Source organism: Nicotiana tomentosiformis, chromosome 10 (assembly GCF_000390325.3).
Source record: "Nicotiana tomentosiformis chromosome 10, ASM39032v3, whole genome shotgun sequence".
In the NCBI taxonomy this organism is placed as follows: Eukaryota; Viridiplantae; Streptophyta; class Magnoliopsida; order Solanales; family Solanaceae; genus Nicotiana; species Nicotiana tomentosiformis.
The window spans coordinates 65,082,327-65,100,517 of record NC_090821.1 but is presented as its reverse complement, the minus strand read 5'-3'; the positions used below and the strand labels follow the sequence as shown (position 1 = coordinate 65,100,517).

The window sequence follows — 18,191 nt, the reverse complement described above, 5'->3', positions numbered from 1 at the left end:
CTCACGAAATGCCCGAATATCAACCATAAGCACGCCAAGTGCATAATACAAATCCTGGGGAGACAGGTAGTGTCATACGCTATAAAACTCAAGCACAACTAAGGTGCAACATATGATTTGCATCTCGAGAGCCATCATGCTCACATAATACCACAAACCATACGGGACCTCAATACGAGTGCGAATAAACAAACCACCTCACAACCCACCTAGTATAATATAGATTACACGGAATAGCTGACGACAAAAATAACATCCAAGGCCCAAAGACCCTTCCGAAAAATAATGCTATGCTGAGACGAGAACATCCGGCCTGATATAGAGCCCACATTCATATTTAGATCTGTCCATGGACCTCAAACCGATTCTAATCATACCATGCTTGGCTAAATAGCCTCTCAAGGACCCACAATGACCTATCCACAACACATAAGAACAACCGTCAAATCCGTAACAAACTTCCAAATTCCACAACCAAATGAACCGAGCGCCCTTCAGGCATAAATTCTCACATTAGCGATAGTACCACAATCTCCATACTTGGTTTTAAATCTTTAATCAATCAAGTGACTACATGTCACACTTATACAATCTTCCTGTGGGATACACTTCCACGACCTTTCGCACCAGGTAACAAGTCTGCACATCCATACTACCGGTCACACTAATATTGTAAAGCAAATCAAGAAGCTGCAAATTAGTACACGAAGCCTCTTACACAAGACATCGATCTCAGGTGACGCTAAGGACAACACCAGCTTACTCCAAACATCTGAATTTTTCCCTACTTATCCGAGCTCATGACATTCTTGTCAACACCGAACCGCGACCTTGATCCTCAGCTTCCAATTTCCCCTGCCGCTCACTGCACCTAACATGCCAATACATGAAAGTACCAGAATCCCATAATAACCCCTGACCCACTAATAGGATAAACACTTCATCATTTAGAAACCTTTTAATTAACTCATTTCAGAGAACCATTGCAACATGTGACTGAATTCACATAACTGCAGAAAATACAAACCTCAAGTAATAGTCTAAACTACCATAACTCTTCCGGGATCCATCTACACATAACAGGCCATAATACTTGAATGCCTCCGAATGAAATCAATTACGGCGGCCGTCAAGCCCCGCACGTACGTCCACAAATCACATGTATGCTTAACACGCTGAAGGAACTGATCATTGCCACCATCATGCCAATTCAACCATTGCTTACCGATCTGACTTCTTCAAATTTACTCTGGACTTGCCTTAGGAATAATAATAGTAGCTCCATTCAAAATATCATGAACCCAAATCCTCACTCACCCTGAGGGACCTTATTTCACGAGACCACGTTGTCTCCAAAACCCATGAACCATCTCATACCCTCCTTGCGCATATTCACATCTTCAACTGGTACACCTATTCAGATAATTCTTCCATGAATCCGAAGTTAGTTTCTCCCATTCCTCTGATGCTGCACTGCAGACTGTAGACAACATAGAACATTCCAAGTCCCCCCCTTTTCATAATCCACTGCCAAAACTCGCTACTTAACAATACTCCGGACTCGAAATCCTTAGGCACCGCGCCTTGAATTTTGAACCTACTAGGACTATTGTTGAGAGTCACCCACTCTGACTTGTCCACAAATATAATCAAACTCCAAGGCCCTGCTAGCACATGAACACCCTCTCGAAGAAGCAACCAGCTGAATTCCTTTCCTTATACATCACATCCACACGAAGCATAAACTCTGAGTCTACCCAAGACCTGAACATGAACCGATAAGGCCAAAGATAGCACACATTCCTCAAATCCTTTGCCCAAGTTACCACTGATGTTTTCTTTCCTTAGTCGTAATAACCCATCAATACACCGATAACCAGAAACCGCACAAGTTGACAATTACGCAATCCAATCATAGACGGTGAGGCTCTCCCACTTAGCTTGAAGCTACAATTACATAACCCTAGGACCCGCCAAGGTTCCTTCTTCCCCATTGACATCAGCTAAAAGTCCAACAATGCATTCCAAACTCGAAGTCATGTTGCATCCAAATAAAATCCATGGTCCTAGTCACTGCCCATCACGATTCCCAAATTGCCCTAAGCTTCTCTCAAGGCGTGTGGCTATCCTACCACAGAACCCATATGCTACTCTGCCACTCTCCCACTTTGGTCAAACCCTCTCCTTTAAGCAACTCTTCGACTTCTACTTTTCACACTTGACCGCCTAACAATTCAACAACCGCAAGACACCTCCCACATGTCCTTTCCTCGTCCTTCGATGCCCAATTGTTTCTCCAAACCCGAATCCATCTCTGTAACATCCGAACACATGAGTCGCCACCAACTCTAAACCTCTTAGAAGATCATCTTTCTAGAGCCATCAATACTAGAAGTACCAATTCGATTCTGAAATAGCTACACTTTGATATCTCTGACAACCGCCTCTCAGGCGCCATTTCACAACACCCTACTCCGAAGGCAATTTAGAGAAGACCATAACACCGACGAGCTTAACACATTAAATCAACAACGACGACACCACATCACAGATGAAAATTCAACCGCGCTCAAAATACCAAGTCTCGTTACTCCATCAACCCAAACATTCATAGTCCGATTGCCTTCCCTCCGCTAGAAATAAAACACTGAGCCTCTGAATCATGTACTGAGTAAAACCTCCTTTAAAGTCATTCACTGCCTCATCGCATAGACATGCATCCTACCATTACACAAATACGGTGCGATAACAATGCACGAATCATCATAACAATCAATGCCAAATCTCAAAACCATAGGAAAAACTGATGCTACGCTGAAACGACAAGACGACCTTCTGTAAGGCGACGATAATAGCCCAATCAAACACGTAGGCAGAGACATCCTGCACCACCTCTATAGTACCATGACAATTCCTCGATTCCCAATCTATAACAAGTGCTTCATGTCGCATAAGATTGAATAGGAAAGAAATAAAGGTGCAAGCCTCAAAAGAATCAATTCGCACGATGAGGAATCAAGAAGGGAAGTGCTCCTAACATCCTTGTAGCCTCTCGAAGATAAGTACAGACGTCTTCGTACCAATCCGCAAGACTCTACTAGACTCTCTCATGACTCATGAGACCTAAGTGAACCTAGCGCTCTAATACCATATTGTCACGACCCAAAATCCATTAAAGGTCATGATGGCGCCAGACACCGCTGTCAGGAGAGCCAACAATAAATACTCAATTTGGTTTTCGTTTTAATATTTTGAAATCATATTTTTCCTTTCATTAAATAGTAGAAGATGGAATTTACAGAGTAAATGATAATATTTTTAACAATTGCAATACAACCAAACTCATAATTACCCCAAAATCCGGTGTCACAAGTGCATGAGCATCAACTAGAAATGTAAAATAAAATACAGCATCTGTACAGAATACAAATTTGGGCAGGAGAAATATAAATACTCTGAAGGAGACTCTACCAACTGCGGGTCGTAATGTGGAATGCAGCTCACGTAAGTCCCCGCATGCATACACATCTCTACTCTCACAAGGCCACTAGTCACATACGTATCTGCACAAAAATGTGTAGCAAGTGTAGCATGAGTACGTAATCAACGTGTACCCAATAAGTATCTAGCCTAACTCCGGAGGAGTAGTGACGAAGGGTCGACATAGAAACTCACTAGTGGTCCAATAACATCAGGTACAATAAAGAGATAAGTAAATATAAGGCGGAGTAAATAAATAAGATAAACAAGTAATAAATCACGTGGTAAAAATCTCCCTCTTTTCGAGGAACTCAAGCTCTTCAATAGAAATTCCCTCCTTAACTGGAGCATATATATACATATATAGTGGATCTCATCAGGTAGACCGTCATAACTCAAATCGGAAAAACTCACAGATATACTGGCTTTTTGCCAAATATTATGCATGAATCCATGAGGATATGATATAGAAAATGCCGAGGCGTACGACCCAATCCAACATAAGAATTTAAAATGTGCACTGCCGAGGGTCGAACGACCCGAACCATAGATACATCTATTAAACTGCCGAGGCGAACGACCCGCTCTCATGAAAGTATGGTACATAAATTCTGCCGAGGTGAACGACCCGATCCCATAAGAGTGAAATAAAAATTCCTGCCGAGGCGAACGACCCGATCCCATAAGAGTGAAATACAAATTCCTGCCGAGGTGAATGGCCCGATCCCATAGAGTAAAAAGCTTTGACGGGTCCTTGACCTCACTCACGAATAAACGTGTGAGTTATAATTTCTTTAACAAAAACCTTTCAATGAAGTATATAAATCACGGAAACATGCCGTAAGAGGAGTAGAATTATTCGGTGACTAATCATGAACTCGTGAAGTCTCTACAATAACAAGTCTAGTCTCAAGTAGTAATGTAAAACAGAGAAATTTAATAGGCGAGAGACTGCTCAAATAATACAGCTATAGCATGATGTGAACCTAAGCCTACCAGGGCAATAACATGAATGTAGCTACGTACGAGCTCTCATCACCTCGCGCATACGTAGCCCGCACAACAAGTAGCACACATCAATATACGACACCTAGGGGTAATTTTCCCCTCACAGAGTTAGACAAGAGACTTATCTCGCTTCGAAATTCCATAACCAGCTCCAAAGCCCTCTAACACCTCAAACTGATGCCCGTCGCTCCAATCAAATTAGACAAATGCCCAACTCCGCTCGAAAAGCCGATAAAGCAACCCTCGGGGCCACGTGCCCGGATTCCGAAACTTTTTGAAGACAAACACTACTTATAGCACTACGAACTCAAATATATAATTTATTCTCAATTTCATGCCCAAATTCGTGATCAAAATCAAAGAATACCAATTTCTAGGTTTTTCTTCAAAACCCCAAATTTTTACTAATTTCCATGTTTAAATCCATATAAAAACCATGTAGTTAGCTTGTAATAAATAAAAATCACTTACCTTGTGTTACTTGATGGAAACCTCCCTTTGAAACTCTCCAAAATCGCCCCAACCAAAAGAAAAATGGAAGAAAATGGGCCAAATCCCGTTCTTAAAGAACCCTTCTGCCAGCGACTCTCACACCTGTGGCCGCTTCACCGCATCTGCGGTCTCGCAGGTGCGGCCAAAACCTCGCACCTACGTATTCCCTCTGCCCAACACAGCTCCACACCTGTGATGCCAAATGCGCCCCTGCGGTCTCGCATATACGGAGACCATCTGTTTCTGCGACTCCAGCTACTAGCTCGCATTCCGCTTCTGCGGAGCTTTCCTCGCATCTGCAGCCATCCCAGCTTCGTCCAAATGTCACTTCTGCGACCCAATCGCCGCACTTGCGGGCTCGCACCTGCGGCCCTATTCACGCAGGTGCGATTGCACCGGGTATCAGCTGCCTCAGCACTTCTTCCAAGTCCAAACTCAGTCCGTTAACCATCCGAAATCCACCCAAGGCCCTCGGGACCTCAACCAATTATACCAACAAGTCCTAAAATACAATGCGGACTTAGTCGAGCCTTTAAATCATGCCAAACAACATCGAAAATCACGAATCCTCTTCCAATTCAAATTTAATGAACTTGAAATTCCAAACTTCTGCAATCGATGCCGAAACCTATCAAATCACGTCCGATTAACCTCACATTTTGCACACAAGTCACATTCGACATTATAGACCTACTCCAACTTCCGAAATCGGAATCCGACCCCGATATCCAAAAGTCCACTCCCGATCAAACTTCTTAAATTATCCAAATTTCCAACTTTTGCCCAAATGACCCCAAAATGACCTACAGACCTCCAAATCCACTTCCGAACGTGCTCCTAAGTCTAGAATCACCATACGGAGCTATTCCCAGTCTCGAAATCTCAATCGGACATCGATAACATTGAAATGCTCTTCAACCCAAATTTATGAAATCCTTCCAAAATGCCAACTTTCCACAATAGGCGTCGAAACGTTTCCGGGTCATCTAAAGCCCGATCCGGACATACGCTCAAGTCCAAAATCATCATACGAACCTGTTGAAACCTTCAAATCCCGATTCCGAGGTCTTCTACTCAAAAATCACACTTTAGTCAATTCCTCCAATTTAAGGCTTCCGAAATTAGAATTTTCTTTTCAAATCAACTCTGAACTTCCCGAAATTAAATTTCGACCACGCGTACAAGTCATGACACCTGAAGTGAAGTTGTTCAGGATCTCAAACCGCTGAATGACGCGCTAGAGCTCAAAACGACTGGTCAGGTCGTTACAGTCATATTAAAAAAAAATTAATAATAAAACTCATTTAATTCATGTCTCTTATACCCATTTAACCCACCCGATAAGAAAATGGGTCTAATTTTAAATAATAAGTTCTTATATTAAATAAAGAAAATATCTCTCTCTCTCTATATATATATATAGAGATTTTCTTTGTTTATTATGAGAACTTATTATTTAAAATGTCTCTATATATATGTATATATAGTTAAACCAAGTGGCGCTTTAAGAAAAGGACTTATGGAAAAATTAGAACAAAACTAATAATAATTAGGATAAAGTTAATAAGAATTGTAAAAATCAATCATATTGATAATTGAAAGACAAAGTTTGAAATTTGAATTTAAAACTAAATATTTAACAACAGATATTAAGAATAAGATTCACTAAATAGTCCCATTAAAATGATGTATTATTTTGAAATTTAGATAGTCTTATCAAATATATATTATTTTCAAATATGCAATTATAATTACTTAAATTTGAACTGAAAAATTAAGATCAAACGTTTTTTAACTAGAAGATAAATATTGGTCAAATACCTATGCGGCCCTTTAAACTTGGCTCCAGTTTTCATTTTGACACTTTAACTAAAGCCACTACCTATTGAACACCAAACCCTGTCTTACTTGTGCCTATTAAATACAATAGCTGACATGGCAAAAAAATGTGTATTTCACCACTCTTAAGCGCGTGAATGGATATGAAATTATATTTTTCCTTCTTTTTTATTTAAATAAAATCCCCTTTTTCTAAAGAAACCATAACACCACCTTATTAACTCCATTACTGCCGCTCCTCCGCCATTGGTGCCACCATTTTCCTTCGTTCTTCTTTCTCCGCACACCACCCTCCACCCTCTACCCTTCCCCTTCTTCCTCCTCCCAACCCACCACTTCCACCACCAACCTCGATCCTTTCCCTTCCCTCCTTACATGAAACGAAGATTTAAAAATTTAGAGACGAAGAACAAGTTGACTCAGAAGGTTGAATTGATGAGATAACTAAAATTGATCAGAAATTGGATCAAAGAAAATTGGTGAAATATGAGATTGACGAAGAAGACGACGATGGAGAAATTTTCGACCATGAAGCTCTGCAAATTTTTCCTGAACTTCAAATTATTTTTTGTCTTCAGATATTTATTTTTTAGTCAATGGACCAATTTCATACATCGTCAATCTGCTGCAGAGCTTGAAAGAAATTAGATTCCATAGAAGACTCTCCCCAATACACAGCGTTTAAGCAAATGGAATGAAACCCATTTCTCTTTCTCTTTTTTCCTTTCTAGAATTTTTACACTTCTTTTTCTCTGCTCACTTGTCTTTTTCTTATTGGTGTCATTTGTTAGGTCAATGGCAAGTAGCTTCGCGCTTTGAAATCTGTTGAGGGTTATAAAAATGTGTTTAATAGGTATAAGTAAGATAAGGTTTAAGTATTCAATAGGTACTCGTCTTAGTTAAAGTGTTAAAATGAAAACTGGAGCCAAGTTTAAGGGGCCGCATAGGTATTTGGCCATAAATATTTTTTAAAACACATAAAAAAATACTGGTGAAGGATATTATTATAAAAATTATTTTTATTGAATAATTTTAACGGTCTATAAAATTATAAATATATTATTATCGTAAACTTATAAGTAAAGATATTTAAAATCTTCATATAAAGCAGTAAATTTAAAAATTTCTTATTATTATATTATAAAGCAAAAATATATCATCAATATTTTTAATCTGAATATCCAATTTAAGTTTCGAAACTTATAAGAGATCTAATCAATAATGCTTTTTAGAATAGTGTAAAATACATTACAAAAATATCATATTAACTACACCAATGTTTTTTTGAGTGTACAGTCTCACCTGCTATATTGAAGAAGATTCTGCATTGGCAATGTTTGGCTAGGCAGCCTATGGCATGGCAAGTTGAGAAGGAATGGGATATAAAACAGGGGGGAAGGAAAAACTGTTGAGGCTCATATTTACAGAATGGCGCTGGAAGCAATTATCTATGCTATATGGATAGAAAGGAATATGAGAATGTTTCAAGGAAAAAGCAAAACAATAATGAGTATAGTAAGGCACATTATTCAGTTGGTGTATTGTCGAGGTGCCTCATGTGTTAGGCTACGAAGGAAGATGACTGAGTTAAATTTTTACCCTTAAATTTATAGGTCGTATAGCGTAGCAATAGTGATAGAAGTATTAGAATGATATGAAGATACAGGTTTGGGGTCGTCTATCCAAATCTGACCTAGTTTAGTTTTCATCTGCTTGTACATATTTACTTGGTAAATAAAGAAAAGTTAATTACCAAAAAACAAAAAACTAGACCAATGTTTGCAAGGAAAGAAAAATAATTGTTTGTGGAAAATAAATTGTATTATTTTAAAAAAAAAATTTAATGACATGGCATGCCAAATAGGTATTTCTTATTTTTTGAGTCAAAAAGTCATAGTTGAGTGGTCTTATTGTCCCAAATCAAACAAAGTGACTTTGGTAGGATACTCAAGTTGGGTGACTATGTAGGGAATTAACTCTAAATTGAAGGCATTGTCAACTTTCAAATCACTAAATTGTTCCTCTGTGACATAAAAATGGATATTTATAGAGAAAATTGCATGAGGTGTCCTATTTGGTCGTCCCCATTTAACTTGTACCCATTTTAATTATTTAGAATTATTTTTTAACTAGTACGCAAAGTTTAGATAACTTCAAGCTTTCTCCTCCTCCTCCTCCTCCTCCTCCTCCTTCTTCTTCTTCTTCCAACTTGTCACAACCCAACTCTCACTAGAACCGCAACGACGCCTAACACTACGTGCTAGGCAATCCAACAGTCATACAATAACAATGAATTTGAATAAACATGGTTTAATAAACTCAACAATGAAAATATCGTGAAATAACTATTGAAAACTCAACAATACTGCTACAACCATCCCAATGATATGATGTCAACGAGTACATGAGCACTACTGAATATCATAATACAAAAGCCAAATCTTTAATACAACTGTCTGGACAATAGAACAATAACAAAGGAAATAATAGAAAGAGAACTTCAAGGACTGCGGACAACATAGTAGCTACCTCGTAGTCTCCCAAAAGCGGGTAACAACACAACTCTAGAAATCACCTCATCCGGTCTTTGCTATGGAAATAAAGGTGACAGTGAATTCATATAGTATTTGTGAGCATATTTTAAGTTAGTTTATGGTGTTTTATGGTGGTGAGCTGTCGTGGAGCTTTATTTTTTTACTACTGCTTGGGGTTTCTTCTTCTTAACTACAAAATGAGTTTGTTAGATTTATTGTTGTTTTGACAAATTGATGATTGAGGTTTGTTCTTTATGATATTTGTAGGTTATGTTTCAAATTTGAGCTCATTTGGAGTAGATTTAGGTGTTAAATCGTTTATTGGATTGTTGAAATTCGAAGAACAAATTTCTGTTTCTGGGCAATTTGCACTTCAGACCTACGTGACTTTAAGTGCATGAAAACATTGGTTGTACTTCAGACCTATTTGGCTTTAAGTGCATCTGAAGTATAATTTTTTCACTTCAGGCCTATTTGGCCATAAGTGCACCTGAAATGCAATTTTTTCACTTCATACCTATTTGGCCTTAAGTGCATCTGAAGTGCAATTTTTTCACTTCAGACCTATTTGACCTTAAGTGCATGAAAACATTTGTTGCACTTCAGACTTATTTGGCCTTAAGTGTATCTTAAGTGTAATTTTTGCACTTTAGACTTAATTGGCCTTAAATGCATTGCACTTCAGACTAATTGTTTTTAAACTCCAGACACGATAAGTCTGGAACTGATCCTAAAGTGGGTAGGCTTGCAAAGTCTTGTGCAAAGTAGATATAAATTCAATTGTGACCCCAAAACTGGGTATAGATGCAAATGCCCCGGTTTTTAGTGCTCAAGACAATGGGCCTTGACCAAAAGTGTCAAAGGACAAAACTTATTTAGCCAAGGACCTTGCTCTATCAGGCATTTACTACAACAGGTGAGCTTTGATCTAAATCAGAAGCCCATATTTGTAAAGAATTACATGTCCAAAATTGCAAACAACAAGAATCTCTGGCAGTAACCAAAGAAAAGCAGAGACCTCTTTTCTTTCAGTTTAACAATCCGTATCCCGTTTGGCACAACTAATTCACATTCGCGGCGAGTAAGTCCACTAACAACAAATACAGCAATAACCGACAATAGCTACGTATATCTGCAACAATTAACATACTAGGAACTCTCATAATGTGAACAGTAGATGAGTATAGGATAGATTGTATAAGGAAAACAAAGATGCAAGAAAAGATTTTACATCTGCAGCCTCCATGTTTAATAAAACAAACTCTAAAGCCATGTAAAACCTACCAAGAATAGCATGCCACCCCCTAAGAGAATATCAACATGTATACTTACAATACTCAAAATGTTCAACATTTAAGGTTATGTATATTTTTGAACTAAGAACCTTATAAATAGAATAAATTAAAAAAAATAATTTTAGAATCTACAACACAGAAGGCCCTGCTTCCAACCCTTTTGTTTCCGTAAACGCCTCCTTTCTGCCTTTGCCATTCTTATTGGACTGCTATTCCATTCATTTTGTAAACTGCAAAAAGAAAGGGAAAATGTTAATCACAAGGTACTAATCAGGATTAACTGGAAATGAAAAGGAAACTTAAAGCATGAGAAGTAGCAAAGCATTACACTGGGAAGGCAAAGGATCTGGCACTGGTTGTGCTGGCATCTGATCGAAGAGAGATGCTCCCAGAATACGATATAGGCCCTGAGTAAGTAATAGAACCTGATGCTGGAACTACAGAAAAACTTGCCTCTCCATCCGCAAAATGACCTTGGTCACCTGGTGGGAAATTACCCGAGAGTTTATCTTCAAGATTAGCCACATTTTGGGATTTTTGTTGAACATTGTCAGCAGTATTGTCCACGCTGTTATGAGCTTGACTAGCAGCTGAAAGATCATCAGAATTCCCATCCTTGTGAACGACGATGACCTTTGACATGAGAGAATCTTCAGGCAAGTTTTCGACATCTTTTTCCTTGCTTATTGTGGAGTCTGGCTTGGTCGAGTTGAAGTCGAAAATACTAGCTCCAGTTTCCTTCTTGCTATTGTGGAATAAGTTGGAAGTTGGACCGTTGTTGTCCATCTCATCAGACGCAGAGACTGCAGTCTGGCTTTTCAAAGTTGCTTGCTCCAAAGGCATCTGCAGTTCAATAAACTAAATCTTTAAACATTACCAACCAAAAGAATGTGGCCAAAGAACACACCTGTAAAGCTAATAGGAACAAACCTGATCAGGTTGCAGTGCAGATTGATCACCATCAGATTTAGCTTTTTGGGAATTAAGGTTGGATTCCTCCGTAAGAACCACATTATTAGCAGATGATGTCTTTTCTGTTGCATTAGTAACTTTTCCATTTGCAGTACATTTTGAACCAAAAATCATCATCAAATCCTCCAGATAAGAATCCTTATCAGCATTTTTGTTGGCTTTATCTTCTGCGGAGGGATTGAAACCATTTGGAACGAGTACTCCAGTAGCCTGCTCTTGTTCTATATCATGACTCGCAACGACATTCTTGGCGTCTTCGACAGATGAATCTTTCGATACAGATGAAGTGAGTGACCCCTCATCGACACTTTCCCTTGTGTTACTCTGCTGGTCTTCATCAGCACCAACAGAAACGGACGTGCTAGGTTGATCATCTTTCCAGCTTTCAATTAGAACTTTATCCACTGCAGGTACACCTTCATCCATGCATATATCTTTAACAATGTTAAAGTTACTCTCTCTGTAGCAAACTGTCAATTCAGGCAGATCATGATCAGTGACACCTTTATCGCTATATAAATTTGTGTTATTCTCAAACAACTCTGAGTGAGAGGTAAAAGGCGAATCAGAGTCTATGGTTTTATTTTCTTTGTGATCAAGGAAATCAACAATCATGGAGCACTCATATTCTGGAATATTCCATGGCTGATCTCGATCTTTTGTATCACATTCAAATGGATTTCCACCCCTCTTGCCATGAATGATATTCGACAAGCCTCCATTTTGATCATTCGTCATACTTGCAGCATCAATTTCATTTGTGTTACTTAAGGGAAAGTCACAGGCAAAAGGATTTCCACCTCTCTTGTCAGTGATTACTTTCGACATGTCTCCATTTTGATCGTCCCTCACACTTGAAACCTTAATTTCATTGTTGGTATCAAAAAATATAGAGTCATCAAGTTCAGGAACTTTCCAGAATTCATTCCCATCTTCTCTGTCGCATGCCAAAGGGTCTTCGCTATTGTCATGGACATTTGTATTCTTAAAGTCTTTTGTTGGAAAACCTAAAGAATCTTCCTCCTCGAAACCGTTCGAATGACTTAATATCCCGTTCTGACTTCCTTTCATGTTAGGCTTCTCTTCAGCTGTGTCAAGGACGCTGTTGTTGCATTCAAATGTTTTAGAATCATGCACAGAGACTAGGTTTGAATCACAAAACAGAGGATGGTTATCTGCAGTCGAATTTAACTTCTCAATGCAGGGATCAACTTTCGTAGGAATAACACTATTAAAAACTATCAATAAACTCCCCAAGTAAATATATCTAGAAATAGACGTATATATCTGGAAATAATACATTTATTTACTTCATACTTATTTGTCAAAACAGGAAGGGTAGCCCGGTGCACTAAGCTCCCGCTATGCGCGGGGTCGGGGAAGGGCCGGACCATAAGAGTCTATTGTACGCAGTCTTACCCTACATTTCTACAAGAGGCTGTTTCCACGGCTCGAACCCGTGACCTCCTGGTCACATGGCAACAATTTTACTGGTTACGCCAAGGCTCCCCTTCATTTATCAAAACACACTAAAAATTACAAAAATAAACTGCAGTGCTTAAGCAGCTGCAGCACAAAAGCAAAAAAGAAGAAAGAGGAGTTCGAGTACACACCAGACTTCATGGTTTGCATCAGCTGGTAAAGTCTGGAGAATTCTCAAAAGCTGTGAAGCAAACATCAAAGTAGCCAGGAAGAAACACAACTCCGAAACCTGTGTCAATATAAATTTCAAGATTATTTTTAAGAACATTGGCTGAAATCTCCTGCAACTTCCCAGAATCAGAGTAAATTTTAGCACATGCCCAGCAGAAGTTTGAAGAGTATTACTTAACAGGTTTGAGATACCACTATCCAATATAAATCAACCTTTGAAGTTTAATGACCCGTTTAGTGGTGGATCTAGAGAAGGGGAGCCTAAGCGTAACTGATAAAGTTGCTGCCATGTGACCATGAGATCACAAGTTCAAGCCGTGAAAATAGTTTCTCGTAGAAATGCCGGTAAGGCTGCGTACAATAGATACTTGTGGTCCAGCCTTTTTCCGGACCCCACGCATAGCGGAAGCTTAGTACAGCGGGTTGACTTTTTTTTTTAATTGGTGGATGTAGACCAGACGCAACGAGTTCAACAAAACCCACTGCATGTAGTATGAACTATGTGTGTGTGAAGAAAATATTGGCACATATATAAAGAATAGAACCCCACTAACTATAAATTCTGAATTCGCCGCTGGACTTGCTTACGGTGAATTGATAAATAATTAAACACAACTAGAAGAAAGTTCAAATTAAATAAAAAATCAGTTCAAACCCATGGCCAGAAAACAGGTAAGGCTCATACTTGTATGCTACTCATAAGTTAACATTCTCTTCAACATAGGATTCTCACTTTTTCCAGAAACTCAAAGAAACCAAAAGGTGCTAAATCATCTCAATCATAAGATGCCCATAATTTAAAATAAAACAAAGTGCAAGTCAGACCTCATCTTTATTTTATCTTTCTGTGACTTTCTTTTCATTTAATTTTTTTTTCCTGTCAATAAAATAGTGAATTTATGTTTAAATTGCCAAAACCACCAGGAATCTTAACTTTGTCCACTTTTGAAGAAAAAGACAAGAAATGATCACCCTTTTGAAAATTTGTACAAAGCTCAAATGAGTACATAATTAAAGATCAATCTCCACCATCCATTTTGTTCTTTAGCTAAATTACATAATCATTTCTAACTAGATCTATATTCTGATTGTTTAATAACAAAATCTCTTCATAAAAAGTTAAAAAAATTAAAAAGAAAAAGATTTCTTCACAATGATACATTCTGACAGGTTGTCATGGGATCCCAAGAAAATTCACAATCTCATCTCATAATCCATAAAAAAGAATTACATCTTAATTATTTAATCAAATGATTAGCATAAAACTTTACCTGGCTAAAAGTGGATCAAAAGAATTTTCCTCTTTATCCCTTTAGTACAAAGTTCTGCTTCTGGGTTCCACTGCAAAACATTAAAAAGCACCAAATTTCATCAGATTAAACACAACCTTACTACTTCAAAAAACTAAAAAAAACAACATGAAATCCGAGAAAAAAAATCCAATCTTTGCCATGGAAATTGAAAATCCAACAGCAGAATCAAACTAAATATGAAGAATAATCCCAAAATTTTACACATATAAAAGTAGCAAATTTCATCAAATTATAGAAATAAAACTTAGTACTTCAAAAAAAATCTTAAGGAATAATGAAATAGGAGTAAAAATCAAATCTTTGCCAAGAAAATTAAAAAACCCAATTGCAGAATCAAGCTAAATAAGCAGATCAATCCAAAGATTATAAAAACAATCTCCAAAAACACAACAAATTCGAAAAATCTAAAAAAAAAAAACCTTAATTTGTCTTGTTGTGAAGAAGAAGAATAGGGATGAGATGAAGTCGGACAATTAATATACACTCAGCTTATAAAACGACAAAGATCATGCCGTTTTAATTTGCTTCTTTGAGGAAATATAGAAAGAGAGAAACTGTATGTGAAGTTAGAAAACGCAATGAACGTGAATGAAAAGAGAGAGTGGGAAGCCAGCAAACATTAACACAGGCTGTGTTACACAGCTACACAAATTTACATATAAGGTCAACTCTTTCTCTCTGTTTCTCTCTCTCTCTCTCTCTCTCTCTCTCTCTCTCTCTCTATATATATATATATATATATATATATATCTGAAAAATACGGTGTGCAATTAATGTAAGGATACTTATCTTGTATAATGGTGTACGTGAAAAAGAGAGAACAGTTGGTGGTGGTCATAACTGATAAAGGTGCAGAGCACGAAGAGGAGCTTATAAAAAGGCATTTAATTATTGTTGTACACTCTATACATAAAGTGGGAAAAGGGAAAGAAAAAAACAAAAAGAAAAGAATATATATTTATATATTCGAAAGGGGCGGCAGAGTTACCGGAAAAACAGATCAGCCGATTCACTACTCCGGGGACAGAGCAGTATTAAATCAAAGGAATCAGATCCATAACTAATACTGTCGTAATAAAAACTGTAATCTAAAAAACAGAGAGGGGTGGTGGGGGTTCTGACAATGGAATCGGGGGATATATAAATGAAGTGGAGAAGAATGGAAGAGCTGACTTTGTTTTATTTTTATGGAGAGAAAAAGGACAAGAGATGGTCAAAAAGGTAGGTGAATTGGATTTAAGCTGTTTGGTTTGGATTTCTCACATTTTTGTTTGTCTTCCCTTATATTTTCATTAAAAATTAATATTTGGTTGGCTGCATACAAAGTAATTTTCGTGTAACTACTTTTTCTTTTTTAATTTATCCTAAAAAATAATACTATTTTTTTTAATATTTAAACACAATTTAATTTTTTTTATTAACTAAATAAAAGAATTTGTGAACTATCAAATTAAATTGATCTATAAGGGATCGTTTGGTAGGGTGTATAAGATTAGTGCTAAATAGATAGTATTAGTAATATTAGGGTTGATTGTGCTGTGATTATTTTTTATCAGCAGTTTTGTTTGGTGTATTAAAAGTTTTAAAATGACAATTATACCTTTATTCATGCTTATTCATGTATTAAAATTAAAATATTACTAATAACATGGTTTGCTATGTACAAATATAGTAGTGAATAAAGCGTATAACTACCAAATAAGAGATTAATAATAACAAGGCTAATACATATATTATTTTTCATAATATATCATATCAAACGACCTCTAAAAGTCCGTAATCATTCATATATGGTAACTTCAAAAATAAAAAATTTAATATGCTATAACCTAATTAAATTATATTAATATGTAAAATTTAACGGATATATTCCACTTAAACACTTTATATGGCGGATTCTAAAATTAACAAGTTATCAATAACATACCCAATGTGATATTACAAATAAGGTCTAAGAAGGGTGAAGTGTATACGGACTCGACCTTTTGTGTGGTAAAAGTTATTTCTGAAAGAGAGGGCTCAAAAATATAAAAAAGATTTACTAATGACTTGTAAGCTAATCTTCAATTAATTGTTGTCCTTCATTTCCTTTTTGTGATTTTCTCTTCCTTTTCCAATTTTGGTCAAGCCAATATTCTTAACATTTTTTCTCTTTATAATAATATTATTTTCTCTATTCTAGGGATTTCTTTTCTGAATCATTTACTCTTATGTGGTGGTAGTTGTATTAAATGTCCATCGAGTGACCACTTCTGTTGCTCTGAATGTTTGTTAATTCATCAAACCAACGCCATATTTTTGTTTTATTTCCCAGTACGTATAATTAATTTTTTCCCTCAACAAATTAATTAAAGAGTGTCAAAGTTTGAGATCGATTACACCTATCTGTCACATGTTGACATTTAAAACCTAACGTTCAAATATGTAAAATGGTTGTGCAAGTTGTTCTTTCAATCATATGAAATATAATAATGAAGATTGAACGCCAAATACCTAGACGGTCCTTAAATTTGGCTTTAATTTTCAGTTAGGTACTTTAACTAGAGTCAGTAACTATTAAACACTTTAACTTCATCATATATGTGCCTATTAAACACATATTTGACAACTCTAAAAATACATAAGTGCGTGAATACTACTTGTTATTGACCCTGCTAATAAGACCAATGAAAAAATGACACGTCAACAAAAGGAAAAACTAAACTAAAAACGGACAAAGATTATTTTTCCACCAAGCAACTGTCCCCCAACCCCACCCCACCCATCTTCTTCCTGATATCTCTCCACCTTTCATCACCCAAGAAAGTATCATATGTTAAGATTCCACTTCCTTATTATTCCCCCCAATTTCTTAAGTCCTCCCTTTCTTATGCAATCCATCTTAAATGTCTACCTAATTTCATGGCCAGCAAAAATAACAAGAAAATCCACAACCTGCTATATCCACCGTTGTGAGACCACCACAAGTCGATAATATTTGATTATTTTTTCTTTAAGGAGAAAGCGAGAAAATATTGAAAGATAAATTTTTTTTTTTTTCCATTTCTAGTCGATCGATCTTATTTGAGGAATAATGGTTCGCTTGACTTCACCGGCCAGTATTATTTTCGAGTTTCCAATTTTTTTTTTCAATTTCGTGGGGCATGCCGTGATTCACGAAATTATGCCTCTTCACTTTTGAAATTGCTTGATTTTGATATAAAGAATCCATTTTGATTTCTGAGTAGGTGAAATTGTGGGTTTTTCTTGCTGGATTTCTCTCTGTTTTCTTTAATATTGTGGTGATTTTGCCTCTAATTTCTGGTATAAAGCAGGTTAATTTTGAAGAGTGTCAGATTCTTAAATTATAGCATTCGAACTTTAAAATCTTTTATCTTTGAACTATGGTGAGTGGTGGTAAAATGTGGTGAGGAAGAAGATGGTATTTTTTTTAATAGGATGCTACATGTTTGCGGCCGATCGATCTTTGGGGAATGATGGTGAATGGTGGCAGTAATGGATGAAGAGTGGTGGTAGTCTGGTAGTTACACGGTGAATGTTGGTGGTTGTTGTATATGTGGGGAAAAAGAAATATTTTGAAACAAATAAAAAAAGAAAAAGGAATG

At 36.9% G+C, this 18,191-nt stretch overlaps 1 protein-coding gene across 11 annotated transcripts; it reads right to left on the bottom strand.

The window, feature by feature from the left end:
• Window positions 1–10,520: 10,520 nt before the first annotated feature.
• Window positions 10,521–15,763, bottom strand: LOC104118492 (uncharacterized). 11 transcript variants are annotated; one of them, XM_009629735.4, is made up of 6 exons: window positions 15,575–15,763; window positions 14,545–14,614; window positions 13,234–13,283; window positions 11,579–12,795; window positions 10,977–11,491; window positions 10,521–10,878 (listed from the first exon to the last, which is right to left on the bottom strand). In XM_009629735.4, exons 3-6 carry the CDS (start codon window positions 13,250–13,252, stop codon window positions 10,770–10,772), a joined length of 1,860 nt encoding a protein of 619 aa, XP_009628030.1. In that variant the 5' UTR covers window positions 13,253–13,283; window positions 14,545–14,614; window positions 15,575–15,763; the 3' UTR covers window positions 10,521–10,769. The 11 variants fall into 11 exon arrangements, with proteins under 11 accessions (XP_009628030.1, XP_009628031.1, XP_009628027.1 ...); XM_009629736.4 differs by having other exon boundaries at window positions 14,545–14,604; XM_009629732.4 differs by having other exon boundaries at window positions 13,234–13,331; window positions 15,575–15,762.
• Window positions 15,764–18,191: the final 2,428 nt, after the last annotated feature.

Coding starts and splice junctions, on each gene's coding strand:
- LOC104118492 (XM_009629735.4), bottom strand. Junction 11,492..11,578: donor CTGCACTGCAACCTGATCAG/GTTTGTTCCTAT, acceptor ATTGAACTGCAG/ATGCCTTTGGAGCAAGCAAC. Junction 10,879..10,976: donor AGATCCTTTGCCTTCCCAGT/GTAATGCTTTGC, acceptor TTCTTTTTGCAG/TTTACAAAATGAATGGAATA.